This window comes from Amborella trichopoda, chromosome 10, assembly GCF_054954075.1.
Source record: "Amborella trichopoda isolate Santa Cruz 75 chromosome 10, AtrichopodaSantaCruz75HAP2 v2.0, whole genome shotgun sequence".
NCBI lineage: Eukaryota > Viridiplantae > Streptophyta > Magnoliopsida > Amborellales > Amborellaceae > Amborella > Amborella trichopoda.
This window is the reverse complement of record NC_142345.1, coordinates 25657641-25673643: the sequence shown is the minus strand read 5'-3', so window position 1 is coordinate 25673643 and position 16003 is coordinate 25657641. Positions and strand designations below refer to the sequence as shown.

At 37.5% G+C, this 16003-nt stretch overlaps 1 protein-coding gene across 4 annotated transcripts in view; it reads right to left on the bottom strand.

Annotated features, from left to right (window-relative positions):
• The window catches only part of CNX5 (co-factor for nitrate, reductase and xanthine dehydrogenase 5), a 75434-nt gene that overhangs the window by 42050 nt on the left and 17381 nt on the right, over nt 1-16003 (bottom strand). For all 4 annotated transcript variants that reach the window (XR_016042704.1, XR_016042705.1, XR_016042706.1 and 1 more), the window contains exons 4-6: nt 15140-15204; nt 14931-15005; nt 14624-14702 (exon numbers count right to left, since the gene is read on the bottom strand). Coding sequence is in view for 1 of the 4 variants with exons in the window: in XM_006829420.4 (XP_006829483.2) it covers nt 14624-14702; nt 14931-15005; nt 15140-15204 (219 nt within the window). In the remaining 3 variants the exon portion in view is untranslated. The remainder of the gene's footprint in view (nt 1-14623; nt 14703-14930; nt 15006-15139; nt 15205-16003) is intronic.

Here is a 16003-nt window from a genome sequence, read left to right as displayed (position 1 = left end):
GAGTAAATGTTGCATACTTCCACTCCATAATGCAAGTATGAACCTTCAAGCTTCATCACACACCCCTTCTTGATTTAGGGCTGCTGTCATGTCAAAGACTTGCGGCTGGAAATTCATGGTAACAGTAAGCAATCATGCTCATGGTCTCTTCTTAACGTCCTTTAGTGTTTGAATTGAAGAACATTTATTTTGTGCATATTTGATAAGTGTAGATTTGAGCCTATTGCATGTTTTCCACTCTATATTGGAAGCATGTCTTCTTGAGCACCATCATGCACTTCTCCAAGGGATCAACCCACTGTTATGGAAGTTTAAGATGCTGGAATTGGTCATAACAGCAGGCCTACTTGTTTCATCTTCCATCTTTATTGTGTTGTAATCTTTTATTGAAAAACCTTGGTCATATGCCCTTTTTGATGATGCAGTTTTTAACTTCTTATGCGCAAACTGTTATGGCATCAATGTTCCTGAAAATGCAACTGTATGATACATAACAGTGAGGTCTCAGTGTGCTCCACGCACCAAGTCTAGCCCATTTAATCCCATAGGTGTTTGGATATTTCAACCAAACCCTAGAACCTAAACTACTCAGTTTTGAGCTCATTTTGGATGCGATTTCCCCTACTTTGGCTCTAGTGGTCCAGTGTCCCATTTGAAGTCATTTTGGACTTCTTTGTAAGAGTGACAATTCATAATGTGGTGGTAATGTGTTTGCTTCCCAAGATTAGATCGAAATTACCCCCTTCTTGCGCTATTTGTTGTGAGTGATAGCAAGGGTTGTGAATATACCGTTGCGGCATTCGTACGGTGGTTGCTTGGAATCAGCTTCCCATAAATATTAAACTCATGCACATTACTTCTTAGTCTTTGCCTTTTGTTGTCTTTTATTTTAAAAGAATTTTAAAAGAGTTGTGCTCATCTTGTAAGTTTATTATTGTATTTTGATTTTGTAGTTTGTAGTAAATGGGTGTTTTTCCAAGGTTCAATGGAAGTTTATGTAAAATGTTCTTAAATTTTTTGTTTTACACACCTTGTGTGATTCCCCTGATACTACTTCAGCTCTGGCATGCTCTCTTGTGCAGTACGGGTTGAGGTCAAAGCTTCCCATGAAGTTAGTAAAGTGTTGAGCAGGAGGTTGTCTTACATATTCTCATCAGCTTGTATCTGTGCCAGCTCTTGTTGGATGTGCTCGGCCAATTTTCCTCCATTCATTTTCAGATCAGAGTATTGCCTCGTAGCAAGCGTCTTTCTTATAAAGGAAGAAGTGGCATAATCCTTCTCTAGCTTCTCATGAATCGCCTTTGCAATCTTAGGATTTCGTGCTCGAGGGCATCAGAGTGATCAATAGCCATCAAAAGGGGATGATTAGTTAAGGTATTTCTACGCTCCCACTGAGCATAAGCATAAGCATCCCTAATTGCTTTCATTTCATAAGCACTGCCTCTTGAGGTAGGATTTTTTTTTCCAGGGGGAGAGGGGATTCTCTGCGACTAGCTCTAAGTCCTCCTTCAAAGAGGACATAGCATGTCTTTCTCTTCCAAGTCGCATAGTTCTTCCCATCAAACCTCTCAATCTTCAAAAGTTCAGATATAAAACCTTTGGATGCCATGTTCTTGACTCATGAAATTAAAAAGTTCGTAAACTACGGCTATAAGAAGACAAGCTCTGGTACCAATGGAAGTAGTAGTTATGTAGAATATAAATTCAAAAAATTTCTTCTTTTCTTTATTAATGGCTGGAATTTCGTCTTAAATTGACACAATACAATGCCAAAATAAAACCTACTACAATCTAGACTCTTTAAACCTTACTGCCAAAAAAACACTTGCAACTTAGGAGCTAAAAACAAGAACAGCAACTAAATAAAATAAAACAAAATAACATTAGAAGACTTACTGCCCTTGTTGCCAGAGTTATCGCATTAGAGTTGGTACACCCCACACCCGATCACCTGACCGATGCCACACTTGATTCTTTGATATTGCTGAATCTACCAACTGAGAAGCACATCTAGAACACCCTTATCTTAAATCCATGAGGCTGAGGCCATGCGTCACAATTACGGTTTCCAAGGGATACCCGTTAATCCTTGGGGCACATCGCTGATCGGAACCACCCTAGCCTAATCTGGGGCTGGGGGTGCCCTCTTACTCGCTTGGGAGGTGCATGCCACCCCAATATCGGGTGGTGGCATGCAACCGAGAGAGAGAGAGAGAGAGAGGAGAGAGAGGGCTGAAATGTGTAGAGAATGAGGGATTCGCCTCTTTATATAGACCTCAAGGGCCATAGGGCACATAGACCTCAAAGGCCTTAGGGCATACAGACCTCAAGGGCCCTAGGATGTTCCAATTAAATTAGGATGCAAAATTTTATGCAATCTATGAGGTAAGAGAAATAATCTGAGCCATCCATCCCTGAAATCAATCGTCATGATTTAGGGAGAATTTTAGGGATGTTATGACCTGAATTTGACCCATTATCTACTTTTAATGGATCTTATATTCAACACTCATGCGAAATTTTGGCAAAGTTTTATGTTGGCTGCCTACCTAACACAACCCACCTCTATTAACCGAGCTTGGGACAAGTTAAGGGAAAGTTTAAGATCCTCACCCTTCTTAGACCAACACTACTAACAGTTAATGTAAAAAAAAAAATATATATATATATATATAAAATTATAAAATAATATCATTATTATGAGGAAAGAGAAAAAGGCGAGGGGACGCGTGTCCCAAAGAAAAAGCTAACTTTTCCCAAACCAGTGTTATCAAGAGTGGATTGGTACTTGAACCAGTGAACGGGCTGGTCCAATCAAAACTAGTTCAACCGGCGGTCAGACCAATCGAACCTTTTTTTCAATATGAAAGAATTATAAAATATATAAAAATCTTAGAAGTTCATTTAAAATTAGAAAAACACAAGTTAACTAATGGGAATTTAGTAAAAATAAAAAAATATTTTTAAAAATTATTGTAAAAAATTAACTCATTTTAATAATATATTGCATTTTAAAAATTAGTAAATTACTATAATTAAATATTATTAAATAATTAAGAATTACATTTTATTTAATTAAACATTGTAGTTTGTTTAACTAACGTTTAACTTAAACATTAATAAAGAGTTAAGCAATGCATATTTTTTAATTTAACCATTGCATTCTGTTTAATTAACAGCAAGGTGCGTATGGAAAGTTTCACCTCATTCCATTTTACATGGGCAAGGTCAAACATGTGGAGAGAGAGAGAGAGAGTATAATAGACGGCAAGATTTTGAGAAATCTGACCTTTTATTTTTTGAAAAAAGGAAAGTAAGATATAACTTTTTTTATCACGATTTTTCACAGTAAAAAGTTCCATGCAATCAACATGAAAAAAATGGAAAGGAAGAATAAGATCATGTAAAAAATTGGTAATAAATTTGAAAAAATAGAATTTACGCTCAACTATAGAGTTTATAATTAATTTTCCAAACGGAATATAAAACCGAAGAAACCGGCAATCCAACCAGTTCAACTAGTTAAATGCCAATTTTGACCGGTTTTATAAAAATACCGGTTTAGTATTCTAATCGGACTAGACAAGGTTCTGCTCACCGGTCTGGACCGGTTTAATAACTTTGTTAAAAACCTTGCATTTGCTCATTTCAAGTTTTGTTTTTGAATGAGCAAATACTGAATATGAGATGTTCTGAGGATGTGGATATCTAGGTTACGATCTCCAAAAAAAAACCCAAACAACCTTAGTCCATCAAAACTTGGATATAGAGAAGAATGACTATCCTAAGGCCCCAAACAACCCATTAGATTTGGGTCATTTGTGTGTATGCATGAGAGAGTTATATTTGGGCTCTGAAGAGAGAAAATCGCTTGAAGGCGGGCCGAAGTAGAAACAAATAGTTGTGAGTTTTTGTTGCCATTAAAGCCTTATGAGAGCATGTAATCAATATTTTGACAGAGTAGAACAAAGGACTCCAATGGGAGTATGGTCCAAAGGGACCGAGATTGGCAAATGATGTTTGCCAAGACTCTGACTAGGCTTAACGAGCTAGGCCAGTCGAGTTACAAAACCATAAATACCTGGGCATAGAGCACAACTGATGAGGGTTAGTTCCCTGGATCAGGTCAGAGTTGCCTAGGGTAGTAAGCCAAGGGACTATGTGACCCTTGTGTGCGATTGGTAGGCCTGTAGGGACGAGGGCCAAAGCTTCATCTTAGACCATTATATAGCATGTACATATGATAACCCTATCAGGAAGAAAATCACCATTAAAGGTGACATGTGAACATGTACAAGAGATAACCCCCATATGCACCATAGAGTAGGGTATGCACAAGTCTATGTGACCTTCGTCTAGTCCCTAACAGGGAACCTGTAATCCATAGATTAAGATTGTGTCCTCTAAACTATTGGCTGACATTGGTAGCCCAATCATGAACCCATGCAATGGTTTGTAGGTCATAAGAACTGTTGGGTGATTGTGACACTCTTATAACCACTCGAATTCCAATATGACAGACAATGACGATTGTGACCTCCTTGTACCAAAAGTAAATGGTCTCTTTGTATAGGTTTCCATATAATAATCATTATAGTCACAAACACACAAGTCACAATCCACAAATCATAAATCATAATCCAATTAATCCATAATCCACAGTGCAAAGCCCAAACCAAACACCAATAACGAATACACTTATTAACTCATACATATAATGACATAACACATAATCCTTAATACATAAAAGCTCAATACCATTACCATGATTACCATCCCAGTCCAGAGTCCATACACATAAGAGGAGGAAAAGAAAATTGTTTGGATCAATTTTTCAAAACTTTGAATTAATTGATCAATCTAACAAGATTTCAGTTTTTTTTTATTTGCACTCTAATATGTAATAAAAATAAAAAAGGGTTTAAAACCCCCACCCCTTCCCCGTTACTTGAGGGGGGGGAGCACAAAAAAGCCCCTCCATGAGGGGCATTTCGCCTCGCGGGCAGAGTCCTTGGGTGCCCGCTCAAGGACCCAACGCCTAGCAAGCCTGGTCCTGGCCATTGCACCTAGGCCCCCTGGCCAACCTAGGCAGCTGCCTAGGTGCTAAGTGGTTCATTTTTTGGAACATTGGTATCTGCTACAAAAGCGAACCTCACTCATAGCATTTGCAAGAAAAAAATGAAGTTAAACTTGTGGTAAGATGTCATCCCTCCCAATAAGAGACCCCAGTCCCTCGAATCTCGCAAGGGCTAAAATCATGAGCTTGCAAGTATTCCTCCCCGATTTCCTTACATTTTGGAGCTACATTAGTTTTTCACCCATCAATTTCTCAAATCTCAAGCAAAGGCATGCTGGTATTGCGGTCAGTTCGTGAAGTCACCATGCATCCTATTTTAACCAATTTCGAAATCCCATTGTTCATCGTTCCAATCTTACGAAACATCCTTTACTCAATCAAGCGAGTGTACCACAGAGCACTGTTTTCTGCTGCAGCAGTCTTCTTCAACTTTCCATTTCACCAAAATCTCCCATGCCGTTCCTCATTTTGGCCTCGTGTTATCCTTCCCATTTGTCTAGGTGTTACAAAACACAACCAAACATGTCGCCTATCCTACCACAATGATCACACTTCAGCTTACTGTTATCTCCTTGATTAGGATCCCCTTTTCCAAATTTTTGAGACATATCTGCTTTATTGTTCCTAGGAGGTAATGATCCATTGGTTGTGCAGGCAACAAGACATTTTTTCTACTCCTCACTCTAGACAAAGGAATTTACTTGATTGAGAGATGGAAAATTATCCCAACTAAGGAATTGAACCCTAGCTAACTCAAACTTGAGGTTCAATCCAGCCAAAAACTCAAAGATGTGATTTTGTTCCACAAACTCCATGTATTTATGCCCATATTGCTTACAGGCCAGTTTAAACATTTGATAATGATCCAGCTCCCTCCATAGGTTGTGAATCAAAGAGAAATATGTTGCTAGAGACAGCTCCCCCTGTCGAAGATGGGATACTCCTGCCTCAATTGGTACACCTGGCACACATTCTTGGTTTGGGAGTAAGTTTACCAAATCCCAGGTCACTCTCGTAGTCCAAAGAAAAGGTAACATTGACTGCAACAACCCAGACATTACCGTCAAATTTTCAGTCTCCAACTCCTCGTGAGAGGATCCGTCTCTTCATGTTCAATAATTTTTCCATCGATACATACCAACTTCCCTCTTCCACAAATAAATATTTTAACAATCTATGACCATTCCAGATAATTTGTCAACTTTTAGCAATTGTAATTAGTAGTCCAGGGTTTTCTAGATGGATACCCATGTGAGAGGTTACCCCCAAAGTACAGTAGGGTAGAAGAGAGCTCTGAATCGTCGATAATGGACATACTAATCACTACACAAATCAATACACACCAGAAAACATTTGTTGATTAACATAGACAGCCACTTGACTGACATTGATTAACACTCCACACTACTTCACTCCACACAAAGTTCCAAGACCATCCATACCAGAGATCTCGATAGAAGATATGAGTCTTACAAGTGGTGACCAGGGGTGAGACATATTAAAGGAGTCCAAAACCACTTTTGAAACACCAAATTGTCCCAACCAAGTCTAGGATAGGATTTTCAGTTCACCATCACAAACTCGACCCAGATAGAAAATAACCATGATATTGGGGTTTGATGCACCATACAAACTTTTCATATCTGCATTTTTTATCCACGCAAACCAGATCTACGGTTTCGGCCATCATCAATTTTCAGATCTAGTTTCCAAACCACTCATCAAAAAAATCAACGAAATGAAAGGAACTGTAACATCAAGGTTTCTTTAATCCATACCTGATTTTCCAAATTTACAGTTTCTGACCCGGTGACTATTAGGAACCATTGCACGGTCAGATCACATCATTTAGGTTACAAACACATTTCCTAAAGCTTCCTACTCTGATACCAAATTAAAATACGACAAACTAATAAGGGACAAAGAGTATAAGAGAGATCAAGATCTAGAAAGGGAAAGAAAGTTAGTGAGATAGGTGAGAGAGAGCGTCATATGAAGAGGAAGGAGGAGAGTAGGGTCACAGTATTGTAACCTAAGACCCCCAAGCTCCATGAATATACTTTTATATTGATAATAAAAGGTTTAAAGTACAAAAATTCCCATAAGGGAAAAGACAAAATAAGTCCTGAGGAACTTACATAAAAGAGAAAAAAATATAAACTTAGTTATTCACAACAAAATATAGGGATTATCAAGAAAAGAATGTCTTAATAATTTAGCTATTTTCTCTAAAGGCATGGTATAATGACCAAAATGCATCACTACAACAGCTGAACCTTTCAGCCAATGCCTGTCATAGAAATTAATATGGGACCTAGAATATGCAGAGCTCTCATATTCAACCACTCTAGTTCCATTTGAAGTCCACCTCGTGCGAAAGAAACAAAGAACACATCGTGAAAGGAAGAGGCAATCATTGCAAAACCATGCATCAGGGGCAGCACTCTCCAGTGAAAACACAGTTGTAAACGTGGCCGCATACTATAGCGGGTACCCTATCTCTCAATAAAAGTTTAGTGTTCAAAGGGCAGAAGCTTTACCTTTGTTATGCAGGTTTTTATTGTTCCTAGAAGACATGAGGAAGTATGCAAGAAAACCCAGGTAAAAAACTCAAAAAGGAAGAAAGAGTGAAGGAATGAGAAAAACCGTGCGTTCCTGTTACTTCTATAAGCATTCAGAGCAAAACAATGCTCTGAAAAAGAAAACCTAATAAGACTTCCAGAATCACAAAAATTACGATTCTTGAGGTGAGAGACAAGATGTCTAGCAGGCGATGCATATTGACCTGCAAGCAACACAACTTGCACCCCCAATGTTGTAATTTGCAGATCCAGCCTCAAGGCACTACATGGGGCCTAAGAACACACTGAAACCCTTACAACTGAAAAAGAACAGAAAAACAGTAAAGAACCAATCAAAAAAAAAAGAGGAAAAAGAGACAAAAATAGAATGAAATTTTGGACTTTATTCATGATGGGCATTAATGACCTTATAACATGGGAGGACCGAATGGCCTTGAATCATCCCTCACTATAAAGATCCACAAAAAAAAAAAAAAAAAAAAAAATTCTCTCCAGATATTATTCTTCTTGAGAGCAAATGAAGCTTTCAAGTAGACGACCTTACAGATGCCATAACAAAGGTGTTCTCATTATTGCGACACTTGTTCACATTCTTCAAGTGTCAGATCTCCCCCTTTCAGTGCACAAGATGTTGATCAAGGGATCACAACCAATGACAGTAAATTCCAAAACTATAAAGTTTTGTTGAAGAGAGGCGAATAATGGCTCACTACTAGCTAAAAGGTCACAGTCCTCAATGAAAGTATATTCAAAATCATGTAAGCAATGTTCCAAAAAGCGGACCGCCCAACGCTTGGGCGGCCGCCTAGGCAAATCTGGGGGCCTCGGCACATCGCCCAAGTCTAAGCGCCCTAAAAAAGCGACCCAGGAAACCGCCTAAGCGGTCGCCTAAGTCCAGCGCCCCGCCCAGAGGCAAAAATTGCTTTCGGTAGGGGCATTTTTTGTCCATTTTTTTGATACTCAAGGGCCAAAAATGGGGGTTTTAGGTTCATTTGAAACCTAAAACTTATTGGAGCCCATTTTAGAGAAAGAAAGCCTCCAAAAAACTACTTTTTTGGTGATTTATTTAGGATCTAAGGGTTTCTTAAAGTTATGAGAAATTGATCAAAACATCACCCATTGATATTAGATTTAATTTTTGATGTTTTATAAATCTATTGGGGGGTTTTTTAGAAGATTTTGAGTCCTTAGAAGCATCTTTAAGGTGGAAGTTTGGAGATTGATCAATCAAACACAAAGTAAGAGATTTTTTTTATTGCTTATATAAAAGGCATTATTTTGAGATGTCTTCTTCGGGATCTAATAGAAGTGGTGATCCCGGTTGGAAATATAGCTACAACCCAGATCCTAATGATAGAAATTGCATAAGAAGCAATTTTTGTGATAATGATACATAAAGGGGCACAAACCTGTTCAAGAAACATCTTGCCGGTATCAGGGGGGATTTTACCCATGTAAAAAAACTCTTGATGTTATTAAAGAGGAAATAACCAATTTTTTTAATATGGTAAACATGAAAAAAGATGAGAGATTTGCCTCCATAGCAGAGATTAGGTCTGGGGTTCGGGTCAATTATGATGCTGATGATGATGTGAAGAGGATGGGATTGGGGAGAGATGTCAAGAGGTAGAAGTAGAACAATCAATTATTAGAGGAAAGGGAAAGGGAGTTGTAATTGTTTCTGCTTCTGGTTCTGGGAGTAAGAAGTCTTGAGTTAGAGGCTCTATAGATAGTTTTTTTGCCTCGGCCTGACCCTGAGGTTACAAGAGAGAAAACAAAGAAGCAAACCACCATTGAAAATAGAATGAAGAAGGAAGAGGGAGATAGAGCTGCTTACTATCGTGCTACATGGTTTTATGAGGCAAGCATTCCTTTCAATACCGCTCGCTTAAGCAGCTTCTATGCCGGCAATTGGCCAATTTGGGCCTAAAATGAAACCCCCAACCCCATATGAGCTTTCAGAGCCTCTTTTGAAAAAGGCGATGAGTGTCACGAATGAAGCTGTAGAAGTTAAGAAGGATGCATGTGCTCAGTATGGGGTTTCTATTATGACTGATGCTTGGAGTGATAGGAAAAGAAGAAATCAAATGAATTTGCTTGTGAATTGTCCTTTAAGGACTGTTTTTCTAAGGTCTATTGATGCCTCTGATCATATCCATGATGCCCATTACATATTCCAAGTTTTATAGAAGGGAATCAAGGAGGTTGGGGAGCATCATGATGTACAGGTTGTCACAGACAATGCTGCTCCTAATGTTGCTGTAGCTAATTTGTTGCGCATAACTTATCCTAGAATTTTTTGGACACCATGTGCAGCACATTGTAAAGACCTCATGCTTGAGACTCATGGCGATTTAACCGAGATATCAGGTGCAGTGAAGAAGGCAAAGTCAATTACATATTTCATTTATGGCCACCATCTCAACCTCAACATGATGCGTAGATTTATAAAGAAGAAAGAGATTGTGAGGCCTGGGGTCACGAGATTTGCGACCATGGACTTAAGCTTAGATAGCATACATTCGAGGAGAGTGCAACTGAAGCAGATGTTTACCTTGGATGACTAGAGAGCATGCAAGTGGTCCAAAAACGTTGGGAAGAAGGTGAGAGATATTATCCTTTCTAAGGATTTTTGGAAAGGGGTGAATCGCGCTCTTAAGGTATTTTTTCCTTTTGTCAAAGTCCGTCGCATGGTTGATAGTGACAAGCCTTCTATGGGCTATATATATGACGCTATGGTGAAACGCAAAAGAGAGATAGCCCAAAATTTTGATGATGATGAGAACTGCTACAACCCTATTTGGGAGATTATTGATGAAAAGTGGGATAGGCAGCTACATCGGCCATTGCATGCAGCTGGTTATTATTTGAACCCAACTTTTTTTTATGTTGACAAGGATATACACACAAATGACACAATTATGATTGGATTTAATGAGTGTGTAGATGTACGAGTCCCTGATCTTGATATCCAGGATATTATATGCGCTGATGAGCTGATAAATTACAAGTGCTTATTAAAGCCTTTTGGGAGTCCAATGGCGATGAGGCAAAGGACCAAAATTGATCCGGGTAGTAATAATATTCTTAAGTTCATCGAGTTCAAGTAATCAAGTTTCATTTTTATAATTCTATTATTTATTTATGATTTTATTCTATATCTTTGCCGCCAATTGGTGGAGCCAATATGCGTGTAGTTCTCCATTCAAATCTTAAACCTAACCACTTCCTCATCCGGTTGTGAGCCCAATTGGAGTACTTTTGAAGGGGTAAAATCGTAAGGGTAATTTGTATAATTGTATTAATAATACATGAACCATAGATTTTAATTAGTTTCATTTGATTTTGTTAGATTCATACAAAGAGAAGGAACAGGCTTGAATCAAAGAGGCTCAATGACCTAGTCCATGTCAAGTATAATCGATTCTTAAATGACAGGTTTACTAAGAGAGATAAAAGAGACCCCATCAGATCAAAAAATATGGACAATGCTATGAAGTAGTTAGTTGATGATGATAAGGCCAAAGGGCATGAAGGATTGACATGGGACATGGTCATGGATGTTTCAGGGACATCAGTTAACCCTCCTAAGGCCACTAGATCTTCTACACAGAGAATGAGGGTGGAGGAGGAAGAAGAGGCATTCAGAAGAGACGGATGAAGATGACCAATATGTCGAGAAGGGTAGCGACTCCGATGAATATGATGTCAATGCAGCTGACCCTAACTGTTCCGATGATGAATGATGAAAGTTGAATAATTATTAAACTTTGAACTTTCATTGAACTATGAATGGTAAATTTTAAGTTTTAATTGGATATGGATTATGGACCGACTTATGGTTATGCTTATAGAGTGTGTGCTAATGTGTAGCATACTTTGAATTTGTATGTGTCCTAAATATCTAATTCTTATATTTTATATAATATATAACTGTAGAATCCTTTTGGGATTCAATTAGGCCGCCCAGGTTCTGGACGCCCGCCTAGACACTGGGCGGCCCCAGTGCCTAGAACCCCCAAGCCACCTAGGACCCTCCTAGCGCTTTTTGAAACACTGCATGTAAGTCACTCTCGCATCACAAACATGTGCACGACGTCTAGCACACAGAGAAAGAATAATCTTCTTCCAGCTTCGAAACAATTGTAAATTCTCCCTGACAAGATAATGATCATTGAGCAAATCTTCTTGCAGGTCTCATGGGAGTGGTCAAAGAACAAGGGTTCTTCCTTTTTCTAACTATCGCATCTACAGAATATCCAAGGAAAACCCAAGTTACGCCTCTTAAAAGGAAATAATACAAACCCTTGCACAAACAAAAATATGTGGCGTGCAAGTTGTCAAACCTGCCATACATCATGTGTCTGGCAAGACAACACGAATAGCTTAAACAGTCAATAATGGTTACAGAGCCCCCCCAAAAGTTCAAAACGTGAGGACTTTCATCCTCCTGTGTCTCGTTGATTATTTAGAAACGTTAATTGTCTTTTTCAAATTGTAGCCACGTAACCGGCATAGGTTTTATACTTTCTTGCAGTTTTCCAAGAAACTTCATTTATTTCATTTCGAATTATCCAAATTGTTTATGAATATGAAGGAATCATGCAGCCCGAGAAGATGACAAAATCCTTAACTCTACGAGCTTTGAACCTAAAACATGTCAAACATGTAGATATTGTGTAAAATTATTGATGCTATCTCCAAACCATCCTAAGCCTTCTTAAAGCATACCCACTAGAAGTATCTTTGAAAGGCAGAAATTGACTGCAAAGGTGGTACCAAATTCTTACATCAATATTCAGGTTGGCTCGAATCTTAATTAGTGCAATTCTGTGACAAGGTGATGCAGGTCAAGATGCCCTTTATTTTTGAATTTTACTTATTAAATTTTAGGGATGTATTTTTGGAACTTTTTAGGATTATTTTTTAAGGTTTTTTTTTGGGATTCTAGGGTTTTTTTTTATATATTTAGGATTTTAGGAGTTGTTTAGAAAAGTAATTAAGAGTGCTTATGGAATATTTGGTTTCATTGGGGATAAAAACATCATTACAATTTTGAATTTAAGTTGGGACTAATTAGTCAATTTTGATTTTTCCTAAGGCTATTTTGGATTATACCAAATAAAATATAAATAAGAGGCATATGGGTCCTTTAGGGCACATTTGGTATATGCATGAAAATACTTCTGAAAATATTTTCATGTGGAATAAACTCCCTCATGTGATTAGGTGAGGGAGGTTTTTCAGGACTAATCATTCAATTTTATTTGTGCCCAAGGCTATTTTGAATTACGCCAAATAAAATATAAATAAAAGGCATGTGGGGCCGTTAAGGCACGTTTGGTATATGCATGAAAATAATTCCGAACCAAAAGCATTTTCATGTGGAAAAAACTCCCTCATGTGATTAGATGGGAGAGTTGTAGGGATCTGATCTATGATGACGAACAGAATTTCATAATCGAACCAATCTTTGGCGAAGAAAAAAATGAAGGCCTCCAAGGACAATCAATAGGTGAAGTTCTTGGTTCGACCATGAAATCCAATGCCCATCCAGAAGATGCTCCATTGGTCTTTTCTAGGGTTGAGCCAAGGCAATTTCAGCAGGGACATGACACTAAACTATTGTGACTGTACCCAACGTACATATCACGGTTAATCCATCAACATATAATTACCATTTACTCGAGGGTTTCTCAAAAGTGTTTATAAATATATCAACAAATTGCAAAGACAAAGTTTCAAAGCAGAATATGTGTTTCAATGCACAAGTCCCAGGATTATGTTTCCAATCGGGTTGAAGAAGACCATGGGCTTAGCAAAGAATTCATCTTAAGCCTATTTCAGAACTCAAGGACGAGTTTGTCCAACCAAGAGATTGATACAAGGTAAGATGTCTCTTATTTTAGATTTTTTTTATTAAATTTTAAGGATGTATTTTTGGAATTTTTCAGGCTTATTTTCTAGAATTATAGGTTTTTTTTTTTTTGGGGGGGGGGGGGTGGAGGGGGGGATTTTAGTGTCCTTTATATGTTTAGGATTTAGGAGTTGTTTAGAGAAACAGTTAGAGCTCTTATGGAATATTTTGTTTTATCATGGGTAAAAATGTCATTACAAATTTTAACTCAAGGATGAGCTTGTCCAACCAAGGGAGATTTTGATACAAGGCAAGATGTCTCTTATTTTAGATTTTTCTTATTAAATTTTTAAGGATGTATTTTTGAAATCTTTCAGGCGTATTTTCTAGAATTATAGGTTTTTTTTTTTTTTTTTTTTTGGATTTTAGCATCCTTTATATGTTTAGGATTTAGGAGTTGTTTAGAGAAACAGCTAAAGCTCCAATGGAATATTTTGTTTTATCACGGGTAAAAATGTCATTACAAATTTTCTTTTTGAGTTGAGACTAATTATTCAATTTTGTTTATGTCTAAGCCTATTTGGGACATTGTATCCCAATAAAATATAAATAAGAGGTGTGTGGTGTCTTTAAGGATCATTCCACAAGAGTTTAAATGGAGAGAGAGAGAGAGAGAAAGAGAGAGAGAGAGAGAGAGAGAGAGAAGAAAGAGAGGTCTCTAACTTGAAGCCCTAGTTAGGTGTGAGGAAGAACCCAGGTTCTTTAGAATTGTGTGTGTGTGTTTACCCTTCAAACTATTATTTTTCTGTTTTTCTCATCAAAAAATCCTCATCACAAGGAGAGTCAGAATGTAGCCAGAGGCCCATATTAGAGACAGCTTGCATGTCCCGATCCATTGCATAGTGAGAAGGTTTAATTGACACAGAAATGGCTGTTTATTTGGATTAAAAATCAGATAGCAAATAACACGAGGGAGGGAACAGTTGACATCAACAGTCACATAATTATCCATTGCTTTCCAAAGCTAAGAAAATTTGTTGAAAATTTATTTGAAACACATACATCACAATTTGAAAGTTTAAGCTGCACACAAAACTAAGAACTTACTTTTCCCAATACAACACAGCAATCACTGATAAGATAGCGGGTTGAGACATTGTCTGTTGCGTCTATCACCACGTCATATCTTGCAATAGTAGTAGAGCGGAAAGCAAATTATTAGAACACAATTCACATTAGAAGGACCATATTTACATTCAAAATAGGAATTCACTTTAACACAAATTCAAATAAAGAAAGTAAAATCACTGGTTTTTTTTTGTTTGAAATGACAGTAAGAATTAATTGACACACTGAATGCAAGCCTAACTAAGTATGTGAAAGGCCATATTGAGACAATGAATCCAAAGGATACTTGCTAACTATGTCCAAAGCATTTTGACTACCCAAAGCTTCTGGATATTCTACAATCCGAATGGTGGAGTTAATCCTGCAATCAAGTAAAGACCGGAATGAGCATCACAAATCAATTCCGTCTGATATATACACATAATCCGTTCTTGGGGATACATCAAAAAAGTCGCTCATACGAAATCAGATAATTTTGGTTAGAAAAATGCATACCCATGACATGCTTCAGCAGCAGACTTCACCTTCGATTGTCCAATATATGCTTCATTGTGAATGATCTGAAATACAAAACAAGAACAAATGTTTACCATATTGGAAACCACAATTTAATCTAATTATCCTCCCTGCCTACTAAGAAATAGAATAAAGCATATAGTAGCCCAACACGATGAAATAATTAATTTATTTGTTACACAAAATCGATGTCCTACAGAAAAGATCATAACAATGTAAACTTTTATGGATATTCCCTCCAAAATAAAAGTACATCCAGATATAATCATTAATTCCATTACATACATGTTGCATGGACACTGGTACATATGTCAATGTCTGACATGAGTACGGGATGTCAGATTCGTCATACCATGCAGAAGAGGATTGGGAGACATGGCTATAATATGAAGAGACAACCAAATCCAACAATGTTTTACTAGTATTTCATTTCATGATGAGGAGCAAGATATGATCACTTATACCTTCATTGGCTAATCCATAGATATTTTTTAAGTTCCACAGACATTTTCAAAGTTCACGTGTACTCAAAATGAAAAATAAACAAGTATCTAAAATGATATAACCAATGATTAATAAAACAAGAAGAATCCAAAAGAATCTGCATTGATGATTATGTCGATATGGGTCAAGCACGGGTAGAATGTGATATCCTGAATTTGACCAGGTGGGAGAACGAAAAAAATACCCTTCTAAAGAGTGGGACCAGTTATTTTCAAGATCCTTGATTATATATGAAGGCTAAACATATATGTAACCTTCACAACACTAGGAAGCAAACCAGTAGCCAAAATATTTCTTGAGGTGAAGAAAGTTGTAGGTAAAACCCCTAGGGAAAACCAT